We start from the raw sequence: 24,733 nt of genomic DNA on the forward strand, positions 1-24,733 counted from the left end.
ATTTGACAAATAAACTTAAAACACCAATTGTTTGCATTTCAAATTCCTGTTTTTTAATAATTTACACGACACTGAAAATACAGTATTTATTTTTGTTTCGTTAGAATTAAGTACAAAGCTACACAATGGGCTGTAGTCTGCCCACCACAGGTATCGAAACTCGATGTTTAGCGGTGTGAGTCCGCAGTCACACCGCTGTGCCACTAGGGGCTACTATTTATTAGAAGGCATTGTTCTTGCTCTATTTTATTCAAATAACTTTGCAATAAATATTATAAAGTAGGTGAATCGTTTTTCTCACGCTGTCAAGATGCATTTCAATATGGAACTCTTTAGACGTGAACAATTCCAGTTTCATGCTCTTCAATCGCAACTACGAAGTATTGTACTAGTTCCATGTTTCTCACCAGATCTTTCCTCTTTTTCAGGAACTTGTAAAACTGACAGTGATGGACTTGATTATGATAGTCATCTCGATAATATTAATGGACTTTCTTCGAGCTGTGTTCGTGCGTTTCGCTAACAAATGTTGGTGTTGGGATTTAGAAAAGAAATTCGTAAGCTGCTTGTTTTAAAGGGTGATATATGTTTTTACTTTTAAAATTATTTCCAATGGCCCAAACTGCGAGTTCATTCGCTGCAGTTTTAGCTTAAGGAGGGGACAAAATAATCACGTGTTATTATAGTTTCCTTATTTGGTAAGACCTTATGACTGGTATCCTGGTAACGCTCAAACTTAACGATGAACTATATCAGAAATAGTCCGAAGAGTTTCTGAAGGTTTCACATCAATGATCAGAAATTTAGGTTTAGGTTTTACTACTTACAGTTCGATATGAAAAACGGACAAGAAATTCGTGTTAGATTTGACATGAATGATCAGTAAGTGTGGTTTACATTGTATTATTTATTATTAGTTACATATATATACAATTTATCGAAATTCAGCAAATGTAAAATCAAGAATAAATGTCCATAAATTAAACACTACATGTGAGGATGTAGGGGGAGGTTATTCCTAAAATAATGTTCAAATACATTGACCACTTTAAAGCTTCTAAAAACTTCCATCCCGGTAGAGTATAGAGTAATTACATTTATCTTGGACACTACATGTTTCATCTAAGTTTTCGAAGATCTTCCCCATCAGAGAGGTGTTTATAGAACTAAACCAACCATGTGTTTAGTGTTAAGGTTAATGTTCTTGTACTATAATTGTTCTATTGTGTTTTTCAATAAGATTTACGGTCTCTTTGACCATTTTCAAGTTGTGTTTTTGTGTAATTTATTCTAACAAATATTTACAATATTTCAATCGTTTGAATAACTTTGTTCTAACTCAACCACGTGGTTTTTGAGGAACTTGAATTTTATTCTAACGAATGTTCACAGTCTTTAAAACTTTGTCTTTTAGCCAGGGTACGGAGATTTTAAGATAGCTGAAAATATTCTCCATCTGGTCAACAACCAGGGCATGATATGGTAAGCAGTTTGGAGTAGTTATTTTTGGTGTAAACCCAATCTCTAAAGCCATAGCCTATTAAAAAAAAAACCTGAAAATTAAATAGCTGAAAAAGCTTTGAGCTAGAATCCAAAGGAGATACAATCAACACTGATATCACACAACCCTCAAAAGGATAACTACAAGAGATCAGCTGCGTCACTCGTAAACGGGCTTATAACGTTATAAATTTGGGTTCAATACCCGCGGTGAGTAAAGAACGTATAGCTCTTTGTATCGCTTTGTGTTGGATCTAAAAAACCAAAAACCAAATTCATTTCCTCGGTGGTCAGTGATGCGTTTCCGGATTTAGACAACTAAAATATAAGGTTATCAGTTAGCCCTAACGTAGCACAACTTCAACCGGAATATAAGGTTATATTACCAGTTATCCCTAATGTAGCACAACTACAACCGGAATATAAGGTTATATTACCAGATAGCCCTAATGTAGCACAACTACAACCGGAATATAAGGTTATATTATCAGTTATCCCTAATGTAGCACAACTACAACCGGAATATAAGGTTATATTACCAGTTATCCCTAATGTAGCACAACTACAACCGGAATATAAGGTTATATTACCAGATAGCCCTAATGTAGCACAACTACAACCGGAATATAAGGTTATATTACCAGTTATCCCTAATGTAGCACAACTTCAACCGGAATATAAGATTATATTATCAGTTATCCCTAATGTAGCACAACTTCAACCGGAATATAAGGTTATATTACCAATTATCCCTAATGTAGCACAACTACAACCGGAATATGAGGTTATATTATCAGTTATCCCTAATGTAGCACAACTACAACCGGAATATAAGGTTATATTACCAGTTATCCCTAATGTAGCACAACTACAACCGGAATATAAGGTTATATTACCAGTTATCCCTAATGTAGCACAACTACAACCGGAATATAAGGTTATATTACCAGATAGCCCTAATGTAGCACAACTACAACCGGAATATAAGGTTATATTACCAGATAGCCCTAATGTAGCACAACTACAACCGGAATATAAGGTTATATTACCAGTTAGCCCTAATGTAGCACAACTACAACCGGAATATAAGGTTATATTACCAGTTATCCCTAATGTAGCACAACTACAACCGGAATATAAGGTTATATTACCAGTTATCCCTAATGTAGCACAACTACAACCGGAATATGAGGTTATATTATCAGTTATCCCTAATGTAGCACAACTACAACCGGAATATAAGGTTATATTACCAGTTATCCCTAATGTAGCACAACTACAACCGGAATATAAGGTTATATTACCAGTTATCCCTAATGTAGCACAACTACAACCGGAATATAAGGTTATATTACCAGTTATCCCTAATGTAGCACAACTACAACCGGAATATGAGGTTATATTATCAGTTATCCCTAATGTAGCACAACTACAACCGGAATATAAGGTTATATTACCAGTTATCCCTAATGTAGCACAACTACAACCGGAATATAAGGTTATATTACCAGTTATCCCTAATGTAGCACAACTACAACCGGAATATAAGGTTATATTACCAGATAGCCCTAATGTAGCACAACTACAACCGGAATATAAGGTTATATTACCAGATAGCCCTAATGTAGCACAACTACAACCGGAATATAAGGTTATATTACCAGTTATCCCTAATGTAGCACAACTACAACCGGAATATAAGGTTATATTACCAGTTATCCCTAATGTAGCACAACTACAACCGGAATATGAGGTTATATTATCAGTTATCCCTAATGTAGCACAACTACAACCGGAATATAAGGTTATATTACCAGTTATCCCTAATGTAGCACAACTACAACCGGAATATAAGGTTATATTACCAGTTATCCCTAATGTAGCACAACTACAACCGGAATATAAAGTTATATTATCAGTTATCCCTAATGTAGCACAACTACAACCGGAATATAAGGTTATATTACCAGTTAGCCCTAATGTAGCACAACTACAACCGGAATATGAGGTTATATTACCAGTTATCCCTAATGTAGCACAACTACAACCGGAATATAAGGTTATATTACCAGTTATCCCTAATGTAGCACAACTACAACCGGAATATAAGGTTATATTACCAGTTATCCCTAATGTAGCACAACTACAACCGGAATATGAGGTTATATTATCAGTTATCCCTAATGTAGCACAACTACAACCGGAATATAAGGTTATATTATCAGTTATCCCTAATGTAGCACAACTACAACCGGAATATAAGGTTATATTATCAGTTATCCTTAATGTAGCACAACTACAACCGGAATATAAGGTTATATTATCAGTTATCCCTAATGTAGCACAACTACAACCGGAATATAAGGTTATATTATCAGTTATCCCTAATGTAGCACAACTACAACCGGAATATAAGGTTATATTATCAGTTATCCCTAATGTAGCACAACTACAACCGGAATATAAGGTTATATTATCAGTTATCCCTAATGTAGCACAACTACAACCGGAATATAAGGTTATATTATCAGTTATCCCTAATGTAGCACAACTACAACCGGAATATAAGGTTATATTACCAGTTATCCCTAATGTAGCACAACTACAACCGGAATATAAGGTTATATTATCAGTTATCCTTGATGTAGCACAACTACAACCGGAATATAAGGTTATATTATCAGTTATCCCTAATGTAGCACAACTACAACCGGAATATAAGGTTATATTATCAGTTATCCTTAATGTAGCACAACTTCAACCAGAATATAAGGTTATATTACCAGATTGCCCCAATGTAGCACAACTTCAACCAGAATATAAAGTTATATTACCAGTTAGCCCTAATGTAGCACAACTTCAACCAGAATATAAAGTTATATTACCAGTTAGCCCTAATGTAGCACAACTACAACCGGAATATAAGGTTATATTATCAGTTATCCCTAATGTAGCACAACTACAACCGGAATATAAGGTTATATTATCAGTTATCCCTAATGTAGCACAACTACAACCGGAATATAAGGTTATATTATCAGTTATCCTTAATGTAGCACAACTTCAACCAGAATATAAGGTTATATTACCAGATTGCCCCAATGTAGCACAACTTCAACCGGAATATAAGGTTATATTATCAGTTATCCCTAATGTAGCACAACTTCAACCGGAATATAAGGTTATATTACCAGTTATCCCTAATGTAGCACAACTACAACCGGAATATAAGGTTATATTATCAGTTATCCTTAATGTAGCACAACTACAACCGGAATATAAGGTTATATTATCAGTTATCCCTAATGTAGCACAACTACAACCGGAATATAAGGTTATATTATCAGTTATCCTTAATGTAGCACAACTTCAACCAGAATATAAGGTTATATTACCAGATTGCCCCAATGTAGCACAACTTCAACCAGAATATAAAGTTATATTACCAGTTAGCCCTAATGTAGCACAACTTCAACCAGAATATAAAGTTATATTACCAGTTAGCCCTAATGTAGCACAACTACAACCGGAATATAAGGTTATATTATCAGTTATCCCTAATGTAGCACAACTACAACCGGAATATAAGGTTATATTATCAGTTATCCCTAATGTAGCACAACTACAACCGGAATATAAGGTTATATTATCAGTTATCCTTAATGTAGCACAACTTCAACCAGAATATAAGGTTATATTACCAGATTGCCCCAATGTAGCACAACTTCAACCAGAATATAAGGTTATATTACCAGTTATCCCTAATGTAGCACAACTACAACCGGAATATAAGGTTATATTACCAGATTGCCCCAATGTAGCACAACTTCAACCAGAATATAAAGTTATATTACCAGTTAGCCCTAATGTAGCACAACTTCAACCAGAATATAAAGTTATATTACCAGTTAGCCCTAATATAGCACAACTACAACCGGAATATAAGATTATATTACCAGTTAGCCCTAATGTAGCACAACTACAACCGGAATATAAGGTTATATTATCAGTTATCCCTAATGTAGCACAACTACAACCGGAATATAAGGTTATATTATCAGTTATCCTTAATGTAGCACAACTTCAACCAGAATATAAGGTTATATTACCAGATTGCCCCAATGTAGCACAACTTCAACCAGAATATAAGGTTATATTACCAGTTATCCCTAATGTAGCACAACTACAACCGGAATATAAGGTTATATTACCAGATTGCCCCAATGTAGCACAACTTCAACCAGAATATAAAGTTATATTACCAGTTAGCCCTAATGTAGCACAACTTCAACCAGAGTATAAAGTTATATTACCAGTTAGCCCTAATGTAGCACAACTACAACCGGAATATAAGATTATATTACCAGTTAGCCCTAATGTAGCACAACTACAACCGGAATATAAGGTTATATTATCAGTTATCCCTAATGTAGCACAACTACAACCGGAATATAAGATTATATTACCAGTTATCCCTAATGTAGCACAACTACAACCAGAATATAAAGTTATATTACCAGTTAGCCCTAATGTAGCACAACTACAACCGGAATATAAGGTTATATTACCAGTTAGCCCTAATGTAGCACAACTTCAACCGGAATATAAGGTTATATTACCAGTTATCCTTAATGTAGCACAACTTCAACCGGAATATAAGGTTATATTACCAGTTAGCCCTAATGTAGCACAACTTCAACCAGAATATAAAGTTATATTACCAGTTAGCCCTAATGTAGCACAACTACAACCAGAATATAAGGTTATATTACCAGTTAGCCCTAATGTAGCACAACTTCAACCGGAATATAAGGTTATATTACCAGTTAGCCCTAATGTAGCACAACTTCAACCAGAATATAAAGTTATATTACCAGTTAGCCCTAATGTAGCACAACTTCAACCAGAATATAAGGTTATATTACCAGTTAGCCCTAATGTAGCACAACTTCAACCAGAATATAAAGTTATATTACCAGTTAGCCCTAATGCAGCACAACTTCAACCGGACGACTAAGATTTTTCTGATAACTTTCCCCCTTCTTTTGTTTTTGGTATTTTGATATATTGCTATTTATGGATATTTTAACATAAACAATTAACACGTTATCGTGAGTATACGAAGCAATGAAGCATTATTCATTTAGATAACAAAACGACATTTTCTGTATTTCATTTGAAAGATGATCAGAAATAAAAGATAAAAACACTGGTAATTAGTAGAATATTACTGTTAATAGTTGGAGAAAAAACATATACATCATCTGATTTTCAGAATGTTTGAATCTCTTCCGACAGGCCCCGGCATGGCGAGGTGGTTAAGGCACTCGACTAAGGTAATCTGAGGGTCGCGGGTTCGAATCCCCTTAGCATTAAACATGCTCGCTCTTTTAGCCGAGAGGGCGTTGTAATGTGACGGTCAATCCCACTATTCGTTGGCGGTGGGTGGAGATGTTTAGCTGCCTTTCGTCTTGTCATATGCTGCTAAATTAGGGACGGGTAGCGCAGATAGCCCTCGTGTAGATTTGCGCGAAATTCAAAAACAAACAAACTAGACGATTAGCATAATTTAACACTTTTCACATTAAAACTAATCAGTTGCTTTATCTGATCAAATTAAAATCAAACTAATCCTTACCCTGACCAAATTAAGGGCTAAATCAAACTTCATCCTGGTCATATTAAAAAATTATTTTTCGTCTAATCACGTGAAACGCAAACCAACCTTTACCTAGGCACGTGGAAAACAAATCAATCTTTTTTTTGTCGCATTAAAACAAAAATTTCTTTATGGTCACATTTAAAATCAAAGTAGCCTCGCTTCTTGACAAATTAAAATCAAACTAATTTTCGTTCTTGTCATATTAAAACCAAATTAATACTTCTTTTGTTTGTTTGTTTTTGAATTTCGCGCAAAGCTACCCTTGGGAATATCTGCGCTAGCCGTTCCTGATTTAGTAGTGGAAGTAGCTACACATCACCACTCACCGCCAACTCTTTGGTTTACCTTTTACCGACAAATAGCGATTGACCGTATCATTGTAAATCCTTCACGGCTGAAAGGGCGAGCATGTTTGGTGTGACGGAGATTCAAACCCGAGACCCTCAGATTACGGGTCGAGTGCCTTAATCACCTGGCCAATATGTTTTTAGACCTAATAAAATTAAACTAATATTTCTATCACTCACATTTTAACCAAACCAATCTCTATTCTTGTCACATTAAAAACAAACCAATCTTTATCTTTGTCACATTAAAAACAAACCAATCTTTACCCTTGTGACGTTAAAATCAAATCATTCTCTCTCCTTGTTACGTTAAAATCAAATCATTCTCTCCCCTTGTTACGTTAAAATCAAATCATTCTCTCCCCTTGTTACGTTAAAATCAAATCATTCTCTCCCCTTGTTACGTTAAAATCAAATCATTCTCTCCCCTTGTTACGTTAAAATCAAACCACTCTCTACCCTTGTTACGTTAAAATCAAACCATTCTTTACCCTTGTGACGTTAAAATCAAATCATTCTCTCCCCTTGTTACGTTAAATTCAAACCATTCTTTACCCTTGTTACGTTGAAATCAAACCATTCTCTACCCTTGTGTCGTTAAAATCAAACCATTCTTTACCCTTGTTACGTTGAAATAAAACCATTCTCTACCCTTGTGACGTTAAAATCAAACCATTCTTTACCCTTGTGACGTTTAAAATAAAATCATTCTCTCCCCTTGTTACGTTAAAATCAAATCATTCTCTCCCCTTGTTACGTTAAAATCAAACCACTCTCTACCCTTGTTACGTTAAAATCAAACCATTCTTTTCCCTTGTTACGTTAAAATCAAACCACTCTCTACCCTTGTTACGTTAAAATCAAACCATTCTTTACCCTTGTGACGTTAAAATCAAATCATTCTCTCCCCTTGTTACGTTAAAATCAAATCATTCTCTCCCCTTGTTACGTTAAAATCAAACCATTCTTTACCCTTGTTACGTTGAAATAAAACCATTCTCTACCCTTGTGACGTTAAAATCAAACCATTCTCTACCCTTGTGACGTTTAAAATAAAACCATTCTTTACCCTTGTTACGTTGAAATCAAACCATTCTCTACCCTTGTGACGTTAAAATCAAACCATTCTTTTCCTTTGTTACGTTAAAATCAAACCATTCTTTTCCTTTGTTACGTTAAAATCAAACCATTCTTTACCCTTGCTACGTTAAAATCAAACCATTCTTTACCCTTGCTACGTTAAAATCAAACCATTCTTTACCCTTGTTACGTTGAAATCAAACCATTCTTTACCCTTGTGACGTTAAAATCAAACCATTCTCTCCCCTTGTTACGTTAAAATCAAACCATTCTTTTCCCTTGTTACGTTAAAATCAAACCACTCTCTACCCTTGTTACGTTAAAATCAAACCATTCTTTTCCCTTGTTACGTTAAAATCAAATCTATCTATCGTCTCACATTAAAACTAAACTATTCTTTTCATCTGGTTGCATTAAGATGAAACCAGTCTTTTCCCTAAAATATGTCATTTGTAACTGTTTTGTAGGATGGGTATGTTCTTCAGTCCTGGATTACCGGCTATCAACACTGTTAAGCTCTGTATTCTGCTGTATGTTCGAAGTTGGGCTGTTCTGACCTGCAACATTCCTCATGACACAGTCTTCAAAGCTTCCAGATCTAATAACTTCTACTATGCACTGTTACTTATTATGTTGTTTCTGTGTACTCTTCCAGTAGGCTTTTCTATAGTATGGCTAGAGCCCTCTTGGCACTGTGGGCCTTTCAGGTAAGATATTTTCTCTTTTAACAGATTATTTCTGAACGTTTTGGTATTTGGTATTAGAAAAAGTCTGGCTAGAATCCTCTTGACACTGTGGGCCCTTCAGGTATGTTCTCTTATCACTTTATGTACTAACGTTTTTCATTTAAGTTTTAGAAACAACCTGGCTATAACCCTTTTAGGCTTTTCTTTCTTTCCCTTATCATGGACTTCGAGAAACTATTTTTATTGTAGAAAACAATCGTTGCCACAAGTATAAAATATTTGAACCTATCGCTTCCCAGAATAGAGTCATACCAGGTGTTTCAACTGTGGGAAATGTCACTCACTAGTTACTGTAGTGCAGTATATATACTCTTCAAAACAAGAAACGCAAAAGGGATATTTTTGTTATTTTAAAGAGAAATATATGTAATAACGTTACAAGCTCAGAGTATGTGATGTTACACGTGTTAAGGCACTGATTGTCAGACCAAAATGACAATAAAAGTTGTGCACTTTGAAAACGGAGGTAAACATCGGATTTTTCGCCAAAACGCATTCGTGTCCAATAAATTTGTTTGAGAGATCTGCATGTTCTGCAAGTGCAACATGTGCAAAATCCCTATAAAAGTGACGGGTTCTCGGTTTCCATAGCTCAGTGTTAAGCCACCGACACGCAATACAGTTACGCCAAGACTGACTGAAGCACAACGCAACAACGCCATTGGTCGCTTGGAAGCAGGCGAGTCTCGATCAGATGTTACCAGAGCTGTGAATGTCCACCCAAGCACCATCACAAGGCTATGGAATCGTCACCAACAACATGGATCAACTCGTGACCGTCCACGATCTGGCAGACCTCGTGTGACCACGCCCGCACAAGATCGCTACATCCGGTTACGTCACCTTCGGGATATGACCACCACTGCGACGTCTACTGCCTCAACCATACCAGGGCTGTGTAGGATTTCCGATCAGACCGTACGCAACCGTCTACGAGATGCAGGAATCCGACCTCGACGTCCAGTCAGAGGCGTCATCCTCACCCAGCAACATCGTCAAGCACGGCTGCAGTGGACTCGGGCACATCGGGTACGGCCTCATCGACGATGGAGGCATGTTTGGTTCAGCGATGAATCACGTTTTATGCTTCGTAGGCAGGATGGAAGGACCCGTGTTTACCGTCGCCGAGGTGAACGTTTTGCAGCAAACTGTGTGCAGGAAGTTGACAGATTTGGTGGTGGCAGCGTCATGATGTGGGCTACCATCGCCAATAATGCCAGAACAGACCTTTTGCACATTCGAGGGAATCTTACGGCTCAACGATACGTCGACGAGATTCTTAGGCCCCATGTGCAACCCATCATGGTGAACGTCAACGACGTTTTTCAACATGACAACGGCCGTCCTCACACAGCCCGACTCACCACTGACTTCTTAAGACACCACAACATCAACGTTCTTCCCTGGCCCACCAGATCACCAGATTTAAACCCCATCGAACATCTTTGGGACGATTTGAACCGACGTCTGCGACGGCGACAACCTCAACCGTAGACTCTACCTCAGCTTGCAGCAGCTTTGCAGGCTGAGTTGACAGCCATTCCACAGGATGTGATTCGTCATCTCATCGCTTCCATGGGCAGGAGATGCCAAGCAGTTATGGATGCTCACGGGGGACATACTCGTTATTGACGTTGAGTGACGTTAAACTTCACCTAGTGAGCGTGGACTTTGCCTTTGTAGACTTTGGATGTTCAGCAGTGAATGTGCAAAGTTTCACACATGTCATACACAACTACCCGGAATAAACTTGTTAACAATTTGTCTCAAATTTTGCCTTTTGCGTTTCTTTTTTTGAAGAGTATATTTAGTTTAATAACTGTGGCAAGTTACATCCTGTTGGTTTTGGACAGTACCCTAAACATGTTGAAGTCCAAAAACTTGTATCGTGAAAAGTTACAAATGAAAGAAGAAAGAAAATTCAAATTACAGAAAACTTTACCTTTGATACAGCTATGACGTCATTTCTTTCATCAACTGTACAGGTTGGTCTCATTTGTTATTATCACTATATGTGTATCTCCACGTACCTGATACATCACGTACAATTATTAGTTTATTATTTGTTACCATCAGTATATGTAACAATAATGTAGAACTAAATAACAGCATCAAGTTGTAACAGAGCATTCAGTGTTTTCTAGTGAATTCTAAGTCTTCATGGATTGGTCTGGACTTAGAATACATCATTACTCTGGGACTAATTCATGATATCAAGTTAAAACGAATTCTCAGAGTTTACTTCATTTTGAATAGTCTTCTTAAAGTTATCTGTGTTTTAGATTGATAAAAATAACGTTATTCCAGGACTTACATGAAAATGCACAACAGGTTTAAATCAGTTCTCTTATTCTAGCAATTTGTGTTATATGTTTAAAAAATAACGTAATTCTAGGACTAAGGAGTTAAGTGCAATAGACTGTGCAGTGTTATATTAATCACGCATCTTCTTCTTGGAGTTACCTGTGATCTGAATACAGTGATTACTATTTGTGCTTCATAAACAAAGTATGCCATGGCACTGAACAGTATGGCCTCCATCGAATCCCTAAGAAGGGCCTCCAATCTTATTCGTTTCTCTAAACCCCGATTTAATAAACTGTATTTAAAAATGAAATTAGTTTTAAAATTCAAAAAGTTCGAAACTAATACTAGAATAATTCCACTGTCTTGTTAACATAAAATGTGATACAAGTTTGACAATTCAAATGCATGCATGGACTTCTCTGTTTCGTGTCCACTGTCCACCTCTACACATCATCTGCAGCCACAACATCTCTATTCATCAACAACAACAACTGGAGAAGAAGAGCTTCATCATGCCTTTTTACAGCTTTCCTCAGAAACTTCCCATCAACGTTTCCGAACGCGACTATAGTTAGTCAGTGTAGCAAATTATTCTCACGCGCGGGGTCAAATTATCCCGAGCACCCAAGTTCGAAAGAAATGACAGACAACTGTCACGTTGTTGCCTTTTACTTCAAACTAAATTCATGCCACGGATATTTTTTCTCTTGCTCATAACCTCATCCATGTTGTCTTCATCTCACAGAGTACTAATAGAACCTTAGTCACGATACCATCCATCCCACAGAGTACTAATAGAACCTTAGTCACGATACCATCCATCCCACAGAGTACTAATACAACCTCAGTCACGATACCATTCATCCCATAGAGTACTAATACAACCTCAGTCACGATACCATTCATCCCACAGAGTACTAACACAACCTCAGTCACGATACCATTCATCCCATAGAGTACTAACACAACCTCAGTCACGATACCATTCATCCCATTGAGTACTAACACAACCTCAGTCATGATACCATTCATCCTATAGAGTACTAATACAACCTCAGTCACGATACCATTCATCCCACAGAGTACTAATACAACCTTAGTCACGATACCATTCATCCCACAGAGTACTAATACAACCTCAGTCACGATACCATTCATCCCACAGAGTACTAATACAACCTCAGTCACGATACCATTCATCCCACAGAGTACTAATACAACCTCAGTCACGATACCATTCATCCCACAGAGTACTAATACAACCTCAGTCACGATACCATTCATCCCACAGAGTACTAATACAACCTTAGTCACGATACCATTCATCCCACAGAATACTAATACAACCTCAGTCACGACGCCATTCATCCCACAGAATACTAATACAACCTCAGTCACGACGCCATTCATCCCACAGAATACTAACACAACCTCAGCCACGATACCATTCATCCCACAGAATACTAACACAACCTTAGTCACGACGCCATTCATCCCACAGAATACTAACACAACCTCAGTCATGATACCATTCATCCTATAGAGTACTAATACAACCTCAGTCACGATACCATTCATCCCACAGAGTACTAATACAACCTTAGTCACGATACCATTCATCCCACAGAGTACTAATACAACCTCAGTCCCGATACTATTCATCCCACAGAGTACTAATACAACCTCAGTCACGATACCATTCATCCCACAGAGTACTAATACAACCTCAGTCACGATACCATTCATCCCACAGAGTACTAATACAACCTTAGTCACGATACCATTCATCCCACAGAGTACTAATACAACCTCAGTCACGATACCATTCATCCCACAGAGTACTAATACAACCTCAGTCACGATACCATTCATCCCACAGAGTACTAATACAACCTCAGTCACGATACCATTCATCCCACAGAGTACTAATACAACCTTAGTCACGATACCATTCATCCCACAGAGTACTAATACAACCTTAGTCACGATGCCATTCATCCCACAGAGTACTAATACAACCTCAGTCACGACGCCATTCATCCCATAGACTACTAATACAACCTCAGTCACGACGCCATTCATCCCACAAAATACTAACACAACCTCAGTCACGATACCATTCATCCCACAGAATACTAATACAACCTCAGTCATGATACCATTCATCCTAAAATCAGCTTTATCGATCTGTGTTAGTTATGAAACAAGGTTTTCAATTGGTAGGTTACATGAACATCTGTATTAGTATTGGTGAACATCGTCTCTAAATCATACAGTTTGATAAAGCTCGTTCCATTATCCAAAACGAATGGTGAACATCTAAACCGTTGTCTGTATATAAGTGTCAACCTTCACATTATAAAACAGATTATAAGAGATTAGTTATTTTTCTCTGATTCTGTTATCAAACTTTCATCTTTTTTTCAGTGCAAAACCAGTCTTTTTCTTGTTTGTAATTAAGCACAAAGCTACACAAGGGGGCGTCTGTGTTGTGCCACTGGGGTTAGGGAGGGCTTGTTCAAAACTGAGAAATTCAAGACCAATTTCTTGTATGTAACGAGTTCAGTTATAATCTTAAAGTCACCTGGTGTTTCTATTTTTATTATGCTTTTTCCATAGTGGCTACAGCCGTATCTATCGAATCTTCACGAGCTATTTGGAAGGTGTGCTACCTTCGTGGATGAACAACGTTATTGAATATGTCACCTCACCAGGAGTGGTAATCCCCTTACTCTTATTACTCGTGTAAGTAAAATATCAATATTAACAATAACACAGACCTACAAATTTCAAGTTCGTAAAAGTTCTTTTGGTTTTAATAACGAATTTTTCATAATTCAGATTTCTGAAATAATGTTCTTTTTTTTTGCGATCACGTGAAGATTTCTTACAAATCTGCAAGCAAACAATCACACTCTTACTAAAATCAAATTATTATTACGTTTACCATAGCACACATTTTATTATTACTATGTTCGTTATATTTGGGTTCTAGAACGACGGATATCAGACTCTCGCGTCGCGATTGGTCTAGAGAAATCTACAGCCAGTGGTTGTCAGTATTTTAAGCATAACAAAATGTGACCCGATTTTAACGAAACTTAATGTAAAAGTACATATGGAGTTTTTTGAAAAGTCTGTACGTGATGGAGAAAAGTGGATATCATTTTAGGGTTCACCGTACATGTATTACTATAGAACGTGTAAAACATTCAAGACAATAAAACCATCGCAGGTCTGTATAATTTAAAATCCTGGTTGTTTTCTTAACACAAAATTTCTTGCCTTACCTTCATGGTACACGGGAAGAACTAGTGGCCACTTAAAATAACATTTTCTTGCGTTTTGAAACTATAAATAATTATTGAAAACGTGCCTCAAACGAGTTACGTTTACAGCTTCAAATAAATGTAACTGTAAAAAATATACAATAGACATAATAATGTGTTACTTGGGTGGTTTTCAAAAGAACTGACCTGATTCAAAGGTTGCTAATTTCTCACTTTCGTTTGTGACGGATGATGATTACTCACGCTATCAAAATACTTCTGAAGTTTGTTTGTTTTTAATTTCACGCGAAACTACCCTAGAGCTATCTGCGTCAGCCTTTCCTAATTTAGCAGTGTAAGACTAGATGGAAAGCAACTAGTCGCCACTATTCACCGCCAACTCTTGGGCTACTCTTTTACCAACGAATAGTGGGATTGACCGTAACATTACAACGCCTTTTCGGCTGAAAGGGCGGACATGTTTAGCGTGACGGAGATTTGAACCCGCGATCCTCCGATTGCGAGTCGAGCGCCCTAGCCACACGAAGCCGAAAATTATATAAATTACTTTAAAAAATCATATCCACTGTTAAAAACTTATGTTTTGTAGAAAGACAACTTTGGTTCACAATATCAGTAGTTCGTTTTTTCTCCGCTAGACATCAAATAACTTTACTCTTCTTGTTTGTTTGTAATTAGCCACAAAGCTACGCAATGGATTACCTGTGTTGCCCCACCACGAATATTGAAACCCGTTTATTATAAGCCAGCAGATTGAGCGCTGAACTACCGGTGTTGTACTCGTCTAACGGTTATTTTCTTAGTGCAAAACTACACAATAAACCGTGATGACGAGAAAACCCACTTGTAGAGAAAAATATATATGTAAACATGTGGTCAGCTATCGGTCAGTTACCTCTTTCTTTCTTTGTGAACCTGACGATGACCGGAGAAGGTCGAAACGTTGTTTGCTCCTCCACATAGAGTTTTCTCTACCCACACCAGCCATTTTTACATACACAAAACGACACAATGACCAATTTGCACCCTGTCCTCAAAGTGTTGATACTTAGATTTCAGCGGTAATAATCCGTGAACTTAGAGCTGACACAGGCAACTCATTTAAATAAAATATAGTTAAATGAACTTTAAATTACACTCCCTCTACAGTGGATTTGATGTACTAGTCCTTAAACGAACGTTTCGATGGAAAGAAGACTTAACTTTCATCAAGATAAGCTCTTCACAAATGGCTGAATCCTTGGTAGGTTTTAACATGCTATATCTCACACGACCTCACTCATTAAATAAACTTAAATAACAAAGAGGTCTAAACTAATGTTAGATTAACCTGCTCACGTCTAGTTCAATCTTTAGCATATTTGTTGTTGGCTTTTTACCAGTTTCAGTGTTAATTAACTTACCAAGAAAAACCCTCTCAAAGACATTTGTTCACCAAAGATAAATCTTAAAAACAAATCCCTCAAGATTTGCTATCTTTTATTGAGTATCATTAACGTAGCTGGTACTTTGTGTGTGTGTTTTTTTCTTATAGCCACATCGAGCTATCTGCTGAGCCCACCGAGGGGAATCGAACCTCTGATTTTAGCGTTGTAAATCCGAAGCTGGTGCTTTGTAATAAAAACTTGTGAAAAAATGTTAACTCAGAATTTTTTCAGCTTTGGTACGTAACATTTCTAAACAATAGACTGATGTATTTCTTATTTGTTAGTCAGCACAAAGCTTCATAACGACTTATCTGCGCTATGGCCATGGTGAGTGTCAAAAAACCCGAATTTTAGGGGTTATAAGCCCTCAAGGAAGGAGACAAATCTTAATGTGTTCTTTTTCAATTTTTATACTTTTTGAAGAAGTTATTTCAAATACTAATATTTTTTATTTAATCGTGTCAAAGTAACAATACTGATTGTAAAAAAATAACTGGTGTTAAACATGCTACATTTATTTATTATGGTACAAGGTGAATTTTTTATAAACTTATAACTGCTCAAGTGTTTCGATTTTTTTATTTATTTAAAATTACAATATTACTTACTGAAGTATCTTGCCGAATGTCATTTTAATAACTCTGTGTTTTCTAGGTTAATAATTTATTACATGGTATCCTTGACTGGCTCACTCCGTGAAGCTAACAATGATTTAAAGGTACAGCTAAGAAGGGTAAGTTGAAGAATTCTGTCTGTTTATTAAAAAAACAAAAGCGCTTTGTGATTCTGTATATAAATTAGATACATTTGAGACTTGGCTTGAATTTGAAGGGCGAAAAGATAACGAGATCCTAATAGTAGTAAACGTCTCAGAAGCAGTTAGTGATAAATAACCTGCTGCGTTTGTTGTAATCCTTCTAATCTGATGAGCATCCATCTTCATAAAGGTTTATTCGAAAGCTGATCTGAAAAAGTGGAGTTGTGTCAGTTTACTTTATTTGTCTGTACATTTTATTTTCGTTCTACTACATATTTTAGTCATTAATGACTTCTACAAAGACAGAAATGATGATGCACTTTCTGTATTAATTTCTCGGACATTATTTATGGAACGACCTGATGAATACATTTCTACCTAATTCATCGGATGTACAGTAACATCTGGTTTGTTAAAACATGGTTCTTTACAATATATCGTAGTAAACAAACCTAGTATTTGATATAATGATAGGCCCGGCATGGCCAAGCGTGTTAAGGCGTGCAACTCGTAATTTGAGGGTCGCAGGTTCGCATCCCGGTCGCGCCAAACATGCTCGCCCTTTCAGCAGTAAGGGCGTTATAATGTGACGGTCAATCCCACTATTCGTTGGTAGAAGAGTAGCCCAAGAGTTGGTGGTGTGTGGTGATGACTAGCTGCCCTCTTTCTAGTCTTACACTGCTAAATTAGGGACGGCTAGCACAGATAGCCCTCGAGTAGCTCTGTGCGAAATTTCAAAACAAACAAAAAATATAGTGATTATAGATTTTGCAGTCAGTAAGTTTGATTTGGTTTTGAATTTCGCGCAAAGCTACTCGAGGGCTATCTGCGTTAACCGTCCCTAAGTTAGCAGTGTAAGACTAGAGGGAAGGCAGCTAGTCATCACCACCCACCGCCAACTCTGGGCTACTCTTTCACCAACGAATAGTGGGATTGACCGTCACATTATAACGCCCTCACGACTGAAAGGGCGAGGATGTTTGGTGCGACCGGGATTCAAACCCGCGACTCTCAGATTACGAGTCGAACGCCTTAACCCACCTAACCATGCCGGATCCGTTATGCTAATTAATTACCTATATAGCAATGTGTGTATATATATATATTAAAACCTTGAATCATAACAATATTCTAAAGTACTGTTTTAAATTACTAACTGTAGAACATCATAACTATCTGGTTCATTGCAGGAGAGAATAGAAGAAAAGAAAAAGGTATACGCCATGGCTGACGGTACGACTGTTTCCTTTCACCCACATGTTCTAGAATTATTGTGTTCAATTGTTGATGGTATCTAATGATTGGTTGGTTGGTTGATTTAGTGTTTTATGGTACAAAGCAGCAAGGCGATCTGCACCAAACGTCCGGTAAAAAGGGAAAAGTAAATTCAGTAAAATTCATAAAAGGAAATTAAGGTAAAACAAAGTTTAAAACATAACTAGCATAAAACCAATGTTTACATCTAGTTTACAGCATTAAGAGAAAAAATACAGTAATACAAGTTGTAGAGGACTTTCTGTAGCGTGACTGTAATAATCATAACTCGCCAGGAAGACTAACAGGTAAGTACAAAAACCACCGTCAGTCACCTGAAGTTGACTGTTCCAGTCCTGGTTTCGAGTTATTTGACGTTATGTCCATTTTCTAATTTCAAATCGAACTAGATGGACTGTGATTCTTAAAAAGGAATCACTTTAAATAGATCTAATACATAAATTAATTTTTTTAATATCACTGAAAAGAATAATGGTCTTGAAAAACTAAAAACATGACCAAGATTAACAGTGTCACCACCACCAATAACACTGTCTAGCGTTATGGACAAACCTTAGGACAAACCATGTTTAAAATGGTGCCGCCGTTGAGAGTCGTAACGATGCCACGAAAGTAAAATGTGGCTTATTGTGACCTGAATGTTACACAGAGAACACGCTGATGCATCAGTTCCAGATAAAAGAAAACAATGAGTTAAAAAACTGTGACCAATGCATAGTCTAGTCAGAACAACTTCCTCTTTTTGATCCTTACGGGAACAAGACGGCCAAAGTCCAATTTAGGGTTTTATTTGGAAAGGCTTGTTTTCGCGTTGCTCACTCCAAGTCGACCGCCAACTGGCATGGAGTCAAGCCTTGAATACAGTCTATGTATCAAACAGACAATGTGGTGATTGTGCCAGAGCAAATAGATTTAGCTGCGTTGTTGGCGAGCTCGTTCCCGCGAATACCAACGTGGTCCAATATCCAAATAAACTGGATAGAAGTAGATGTTAGAGAAATGGGTCAGTCGGTTTTGAATATCGGCGAGAACAGGGTGTGAACGAACGTGAAGCGATTCTAGGGCCAGTAGAGAACGAAGCGAGTCAGTGCACTGCTTAGCTTCTATGTGATCCAGGGTAACAGAAATGGCGTATAGTTCAATAGTGAACACAGAAGCTGTAGAGGGGATTCTGCATACAACCACCAAACCATGGCAGAGCTCACACAGTCACCTGATGTCGAATCATCTGTACAAATAAGAATAGAAGGATGGTTCAAAAGATGTTCAGTAAATAACAGACAGTATTTCCAATCAGGAGTGTCTACTTTTCTCAGATTACTTATAGAAAGGTCACATCTTGGAACTGTAAGAAGCCATGGCGGGATGGGCTGACCAGTGGATACAACAATATTATCCAAGAACAGATCCATTTCATCTAACTGTGCCTGGATACAAAGGCCAAAAGGAGCAATGGCAGACCGTCTGGTCTGAAAAAGCATGTCCCATTGAGGAAGGAAAACACAACCCCAGGTGGGATGCTTTGGTAAGGAAAGAAGTTTTGAAGCATATAGTAAAGACAGTTGCAAACGGCAGAGGTGCAAAGAAGATTCATGAGACTCTGTGTATAACCTCTGAACTGGGGAAATGCAGAAAGCCGCAGTTCTTGATGATGAATGGGGTCCAGCATCTTTAAGGTCAAGGGTCTGGCAGAGCCATAAACCAGTGATCCATAGTCGAGTTTCGATCACATAAGAGCACGATATATCTTTAGCATAGAACGTCGATCTGCTCCCCAAGTTGTAGTAGAGAGGACACAGAGGATGTTCAGTGCTCTTGTACATTTGATCTTTAGCTGCTTGATGTGTGGTATAAATGTTAGCTTACGGTCAAAGATAAGCCCCAAAAACTTAGTCTCAGAAACCACAGGCAGCACAACTTCACTGATACGGAGTTCAGGATCAGGGTGAATACCCCGTTGGCGGCAAAAGTGCATTAAAACGGTTTTAGAGAGAGAGAGAGAGAGAAGGTAAAGCCATTTGCTGAGGTCCACTTCAGTTAACAATTGAGGGCATTCTGCAGCAACCGCTCAATATACCTCATGCTCGACGACTGACATGAGATGTGAAAGTTGTCAACATAGAGCCCGTTTGCAACAGTGAGCAGGAGTTGTTCAGTGATGGCATTAATCTTTATACTAAAAAGTATGACACTCAAAACACAGCCCTAAGGGACTCCGAGTTCCTGTAGAAAGGAACAGGAAAGTGTCGAACCAACACGAACTCGGAATAACCTGTCCATTAAAAAATTAATAAAAATGGGCAAATGGCCACATAACCCATAGATATATGGAGGTCTCGCAAAATGCTATACCTCTATGTTGTATAATAAGCCTTCTCAATGTCAAAGAATATTGATACAAGATGTTGTCGCTTGAGAAAGGCTTCTCTGATTGATGTTTCAAGTCAAATCAGGTGGTCCATGGTGGAGCGTTGTCGTCGGAACCCACACTGGGTGGGCGAGAGGAGGATGTTTGATTTGAGGAACCAAACAAGATGAGCATTAACCATCCTCTCTAAGATCTTACAAAGACAGCTCGTCAAAGCAATTAGACGGTGGTTTGAAGGAATCTTGGGATCCTTCCCAGGCTTGGAGAAAGGCAGGATAATAGCCTGATGCCACGCATCAGGAAAAACATTCTCCTGCCAGATCCAGTTAAAAACAACCAGAAGGATAGCAAGAGAAGCAGGAGACAGGTGGCGCAGCATCTCATAGTGTATATCATCAGGTCCAACTGATGTACTGCCAGACTGATGAAGAGCCAGTTTGAGTTCCACCAGTAAAAAGGGACGATTATACTCATAGAGACAATCAGCTCGAAAGGAAAGAGGTGATCACTCTGCCCGAGTCTTGACAGCTAGGAAGGTAGAAGAAGAGGCAGAAGTGTTAGATACCCGGCAAAAGCTCTCTCCTAGAGTATCGGCAATGCTCTGGTTATCAGTTACTTCCTGGCCATCAGAAAGCAAGATCGAGAGGGCGACAGAGTGATATTGCCTACTGACCTTTCGAATCTTGTCTCAAATGACTTTGGAACTGGTGGTAGAGGATATGTTAGTTGTGAACTTAATCCAAGATTCCTTCTGGCTTTGACGTCTTACCCATCGAGCATGTGCACGGACCCACTGGAAAGCAATGCAGTTCGAGAGTGTGGGATATCTACAGAAAGTATCCCAGGCTCGTTTTTAAGCCTTCCGTGCCACGTGGCAGGCAGTACTCCACCATGGACAAGGATACAGTGGAAAACGTGTCGAGGTTTTAGTTATACATTGAGCAGCTGCTTGTATAATACAGCCAGTTACTGCTGCCACACAGTCGTCTATTGATGGCTTACAGAAAATGGCAGGATCAAGTTCTCCAAGAGCAGTGAAAGATGGCCAGTTTGCCTGATCCAGATTCCACCAGGGCATGCAGGTTGGGTGGCATCGATCACGGCCAGTCTCTCTCAAGATTATAGGAAAATGATCACTGCCTCGTGGATTATTGTCGACCCTCCATGAAAAATGGGAAAATAATGAAGGGGAGCAAACTGAGAGATCAATAGCAGTAAAGGACTGACTAGGTGCATGAAAGTAAGTGGAAAAGCCAGTATTGAAAAGAGAAAGGTTGGGATCAGAGAGCATAACTCTAGGGAGCGACCCCTCCTATCAATAGCAGCACTTCCCCAGAGGGGATGATGTCGTTTAAAGTCCTCCAGGATGAAAAAGGGGAACGGCAACTGTTCAACGAGAGCATCAAGGTCTGATTGATCATATGTCTCTCCAGGTGACAGGTAGAAAGAACAAACAATGACGGTATGACCCAAGGAAACACGGTGTGTCAAATGGCAAAGACAGGGTGGGCATATGCTGATCAACCAACAGTGCCACCCCTATATGCACTCGCCCATCACACAGCCTGTAATTTCTGTATAAAGAAAACCACTGAAAGGTAACTGTATCAGCAGGTTTCAGAAATGTTTCCTGTAAGGAGAGACAAACAAGATAGCAGGAAGCAATCAGGGTTTTGATGTCATCTAGATTAGAACGTAAACTTCTACAGTTCCATTGTATCAGAGTGGCCATTTTTATTTACTTGTAGGCGAATTGGGTGAAAAAATCTTCTGTTTACGACCACCTCTTTTTTCCTTGCTTTCCTTATTCGAGGAAGGTTTATCGACCTCCATGGATCCTGCCCTGGGTCGGTTGGGCAGGTCTTTGCTGTTGGAAAGGGATTCGAGAGACTAAGAACGTGAACGAATGATTGTTTTGCATCTTGGGGTGAGAAAGGAAGATGGATCCGACGAAATGCCTGTACCTGGAACCAAAAGATGTGAATCTTGGGGTTTGGTGGAATGTATATAAAATCAGAGATAGGTGTCGAAGTTGATTCATCAACTTTTTTAACCATGGAGGTCAAAAGACTTTTCATTTGTTCGGAGAACGATTCTTGAGGAAGCACAGAGAGATCTTTCTGCATTCCCACAGTAGCTGTGGAACGAAGTGCAGCAGCATAAATCTGAGATGAGGTGGTGGACAGTAACTTTCGAGCCTCAGGATAAGTAATGTTATGAATCGTTTTTAAACACTGCAACTCTTTTTCTTCCAACCATTTAGGGCAAGAACGAAAGTAGGATGGGTGAGAGCCGTTACAACTGGCGCAATGAGGGTCCGTTTCACACACATAGACATCATGATCCTTGCTACTGCAATGAACACACGTCAAGGAACCACAACATGACGTCTTCGAGTGACCGAACTGCTGACACTGGAAACATCTGAGGGTTTGGAATGTATTGCCATACTTTGCAATTAAGATAACCTGCCTTGATGGTGGCAGGCGGACATGATGACGTAAATGTCAGAATGAGGACATTGGTCGGCACCATAATTCCATCTTTGCGAGTGGAGATACACCTTACTGCAGAAACTCCTTGAGTGGAGAAACCAGCAAAATTTCAGACTCTGGGATGTTCTTCAAATTCCTATCAACAATAACTCCTCGTGATTAATTCAAAGTATCATGAGGTGTTATCTCAATAGTATATCCCCAATAGCCTTTGAATGCAACAGGGGTTCACTGTGTTGAGATGTGGATGTTTCCACCAATATGTCACCAGATCGAAGCTTTTTTACTGACTTTGGAGATCCAGCAAGTCCCTGTAGTCCCTTCTGAATGAAAAAGGGAGACACTTGCTTTAAAGGTTTGTCTTAAAGTGAATGAAATATAAGAAAATGAGGTACAAGAGGTGGTACAGATGGTGAGGATTGCTGCTCAGAATCTTCAAGACGTGGTCGTTTACCTATAGACTGTTTTTTCACTATTTTATTAAGATTTTTATTTGGAGTATCCATAATAAAGAAAGGGAAATTTCGGTGCCCACTGACCCCACCCACCATGGAGCTCTATGAGGGGATGCGCTACAATGTCAAACAAGGACACTGTAGCAACGCCAGGGTTTCGTGAGCACTATACCCAAACACCAGCATCAGATATAATGTTCACAACACCTGTTGAGAACATCCAACACTGGTACTTGGTTGACCCTAGCCCGAGGCAGCCCGTCTACAGGAATTCAAGGCCAAAGTGGTGTGTTAAGGTTGGACCCTCAACCACCAGGATCCTCTCCTCCTCTTCACAAATTGCCACTCACAGCAAACACGTGGGTGGATGTTTAGATCCCAGAGGAGGTAAACTGAAAAACAGAACCTTCCTGGAAGATCCCTCACCACGTACAGGAATCCACACCGAGGGGAGTATCTAATAAACAGAGCGTCTAAGTTAAACACGTGGTTTTGGGATTGTGGTTTGTAATTCATTTCAATCTTCAAGAATTGTTCTCGCAAATTCTTTCCAACTTCAAAGTCGATTTCACTAAAAGTACAAGAGTTGATTTTCATAGTAACTAAATTCAGCCAATCACAGTATTGTTTGTTTGTTTTTGAACTTCGCACAATGCTACACGGGGGATATCTACGCTAGCCATCCCTAATTTAGTAGTGTAAGACTAGAGGGAAGGCAGCTAGTCATCACCACCCACTGCCAACTCTTTTACCAACGAATAGTAGGATTGACTGTCACATTATAACGCCCCCACAGCTGAAAAGGCGAGCATGTTTGGTGCGACGGGGATTCGAACCCGTGACCCTCAGATTACGAGTAGAGTGCCTTAACCCCCTGGCCACCAATAACAGTAGAGTTTAATTATTTATATGACTCAAGCTATTAGGCCTGCTAATCTCTAATCGTATCTTACAATAGAGTATAAGTTGAAATTAAAAACTAAACAACTGTTGCTTTATGACATTTATACACCAAACAATCATT

At 38.5% G+C, this 24,733-nt stretch overlaps 1 protein-coding gene across 1 annotated transcript in view; it reads left to right on the forward strand.

Moving 5' to 3' along the window:
- LOC143228851 (transmembrane channel-like protein 1) overlaps nucleotides 1–24,733 on the forward strand; it is a 77,854-nt gene that overhangs the window by 47,675 nt on the left and 5,446 nt on the right. The window contains exons 15-20 of the mRNA XM_076460246.1: nucleotides 429–557; nucleotides 1,415–1,482; nucleotides 9,057–9,296; nucleotides 14,262–14,387; nucleotides 17,014–17,092; nucleotides 18,307–18,349. Coding sequence (XP_076316361.1) covers nucleotides 429–557; nucleotides 1,415–1,482; nucleotides 9,057–9,296; nucleotides 14,262–14,387; nucleotides 17,014–17,092; nucleotides 18,307–18,349 — 685 coding nt within the window. The remainder of the gene's footprint in view (nucleotides 1–428; nucleotides 558–1,414; nucleotides 1,483–9,056; nucleotides 9,297–14,261; nucleotides 14,388–17,013; nucleotides 17,093–18,306; nucleotides 18,350–24,733) is intronic.

This window comes from Tachypleus tridentatus, chromosome 10 (genome assembly GCF_004210375.1).
Source record: "Tachypleus tridentatus isolate NWPU-2018 chromosome 10, ASM421037v1, whole genome shotgun sequence".
Taxonomy (NCBI): Eukaryota; Metazoa; Arthropoda; class Merostomata; order Xiphosura; family Limulidae; genus Tachypleus; species Tachypleus tridentatus.